The following is a 1,673-nucleotide window of genomic DNA, read 5'->3' as shown; positions in this document are numbered from 1 at the left end:
GTGGCGTTGTCCCGTGGGAAGACGGGAGGAAAAAGGGAACCGCCCCTCCTATCCGCTGTGTGGCGCCTTCATCCGCAAAGGGATGGGTGAAAAAAACACTACCCGATAGAATGATAGGGGAAAGGAAAGGGGGGGGGGGGTCCGAACACGCGCGCGGCGTCGGAGCCGGTCCTGCTCAACACATTATGTCCCCCTACAAGCGCGACGGAGGGGTCCCCCTGGAGCAGGAGCAGCCACGAGGAGTCCATGGGAACAACCGGCAGCGACGGGCAGAGACAGAAAGGAGGGGGGAGGGGGAGGGGGGGACAGAGAAAGGACCACCCGCATTTCACCCGGACACACCGAGGGCGCCCGGGGAGCGCAGGGACACACTGTGGGACACTACGCACCTGCATGTAGCTCGTGAAGTGGCCGTTGGTGCGGTTGCGCGCCGCCTCGCGCGCCACCGCCGTCCTGACCTCCTTGATGTCGTTGTAGATGGGCTGCATGTCTTCGGCCGACAGCCCCAGGCTGGCGCGCTTGGCCGGCAGCCCTGCGCGACAGAACGAGAGAGAGAGAGACGTTGTAGTGAGCAGCCTAAGGAGGGACGAGCTGGTGGGAACTACTCTGGTGGTGTGGTGATACTACTTGTTCCGTGGCCGTAGTCGGTCGGGAACGAAGAGTACCCCCACAGAGTTTAGCACGCCGGCCGTACGCACGCACGGCGCCTTTTCCAGGGAAGAGCTGCAGCTCTGCTGCCATTCGAGAGGGGCCGTAAAGTGAAAAGTATACACCGCGATGCTGGAAGGTCATGGGGCGCTGCTGTAAAACTACAGCCCCCCTAATGCGCGACAAGCGTCAAACCACAGGGCTGTTACCAGCCACAGCACCGGGTTGCCGATGCACGTCGTGCACGTTTCGTAGCGATGCTCCACCGCACGCAGGCGTGCATGCAGCGGATGAAGCGCAGGGTCCCGCCGGAGTCCCAACGGCCCCCCGACGCGTAGGCAACCTTGTGGCACGCCTGCGTGCGGTGCTGCATCACGACAACAAGTACGACGCGACGTGATCAGCAGTGAGCGGAGCCGCAGGTCACGATTAGAAATGCGCGTTTATAATAGACACCTGTTAGCTGGGGAGTTTTGTAAAAGAAGTGTTTGTTGCTCGTTAGGTATATTTTACCAATTGGTCACCGGTTTTAACTTCTCTCTCTCTTACTCACCATTGGCAGCGCACTGCGGGCACGCCTCGTTCTGCACCAGGCAGTCGTAGCAGCGTTCGTGTCCGCACGAGTCGATCAGGCGCCTCTTCTTGCCCTTGTCGAACGGCATGTGGCAGCTGGGGCAGAACTCGAGGGCCTCGACCGCGCCGCGGAGCTGCTCCAGATCTGGAATAAGACGGAGGAGGAGGACGAGGAGATTAGTCTGGGGTTCAAACACCGGCACCGTCACGGACCTTTCCCCTGAGAATAAAGAGGGGAGGGCGAGGCCCTGCTTCGCGTTATTCCCACTCACTCATAATTTTTTTCACCAACTTATTTTTTTTCTACAGTTTTTTTTTTCATTTTGCCTCCGACGACCGTCGTCGCCGCCGACATACGACGCATGTCGCCCCCACGCCCGCCTCTTCCCTTCGAGGAGGGCTTCCCTGCTCTTATTCCCATCTCGTTTGGCTCGTCAGATTGGAGTGGGGGG

The 1,673-nt window shown here is 60.0% G+C and overlaps 1 protein-coding gene across 2 annotated transcripts in view; it reads right to left on the bottom strand.

The window, feature by feature from the left end:
• Positions 1-1,673, bottom strand: part of LOC113215996 (protein TANC2) — a 51,612-nt gene that overhangs the window by 14,750 nt on the left and 35,189 nt on the right. For both annotated transcript variants that reach the window (XM_052271340.1, XM_052271341.1), the window contains exons 2-3: positions 1,202-1,366; positions 390-532 (exon numbers count right to left, since the gene is read on the bottom strand). In XM_052271340.1, coding sequence (XP_052127300.1) covers positions 390-532; positions 1,202-1,366 — 308 coding nt within the window. The remainder of the gene's footprint in view (positions 1-389; positions 533-1,201; positions 1,367-1,673) is intronic.

Source organism: Frankliniella occidentalis, unplaced genomic scaffold, assembly GCF_000697945.3.
Source record: "Frankliniella occidentalis isolate FOCC.00 unplaced genomic scaffold, Focc_3.1 Scaffold158, whole genome shotgun sequence".
In the NCBI taxonomy this organism is placed as follows: Eukaryota; Metazoa; Arthropoda; class Insecta; order Thysanoptera; family Thripidae; genus Frankliniella; species Frankliniella occidentalis.
The sequence above is the reverse complement of the archived record's forward strand: the minus strand, read 5'-3'. Positions and strand labels throughout refer to the sequence as shown.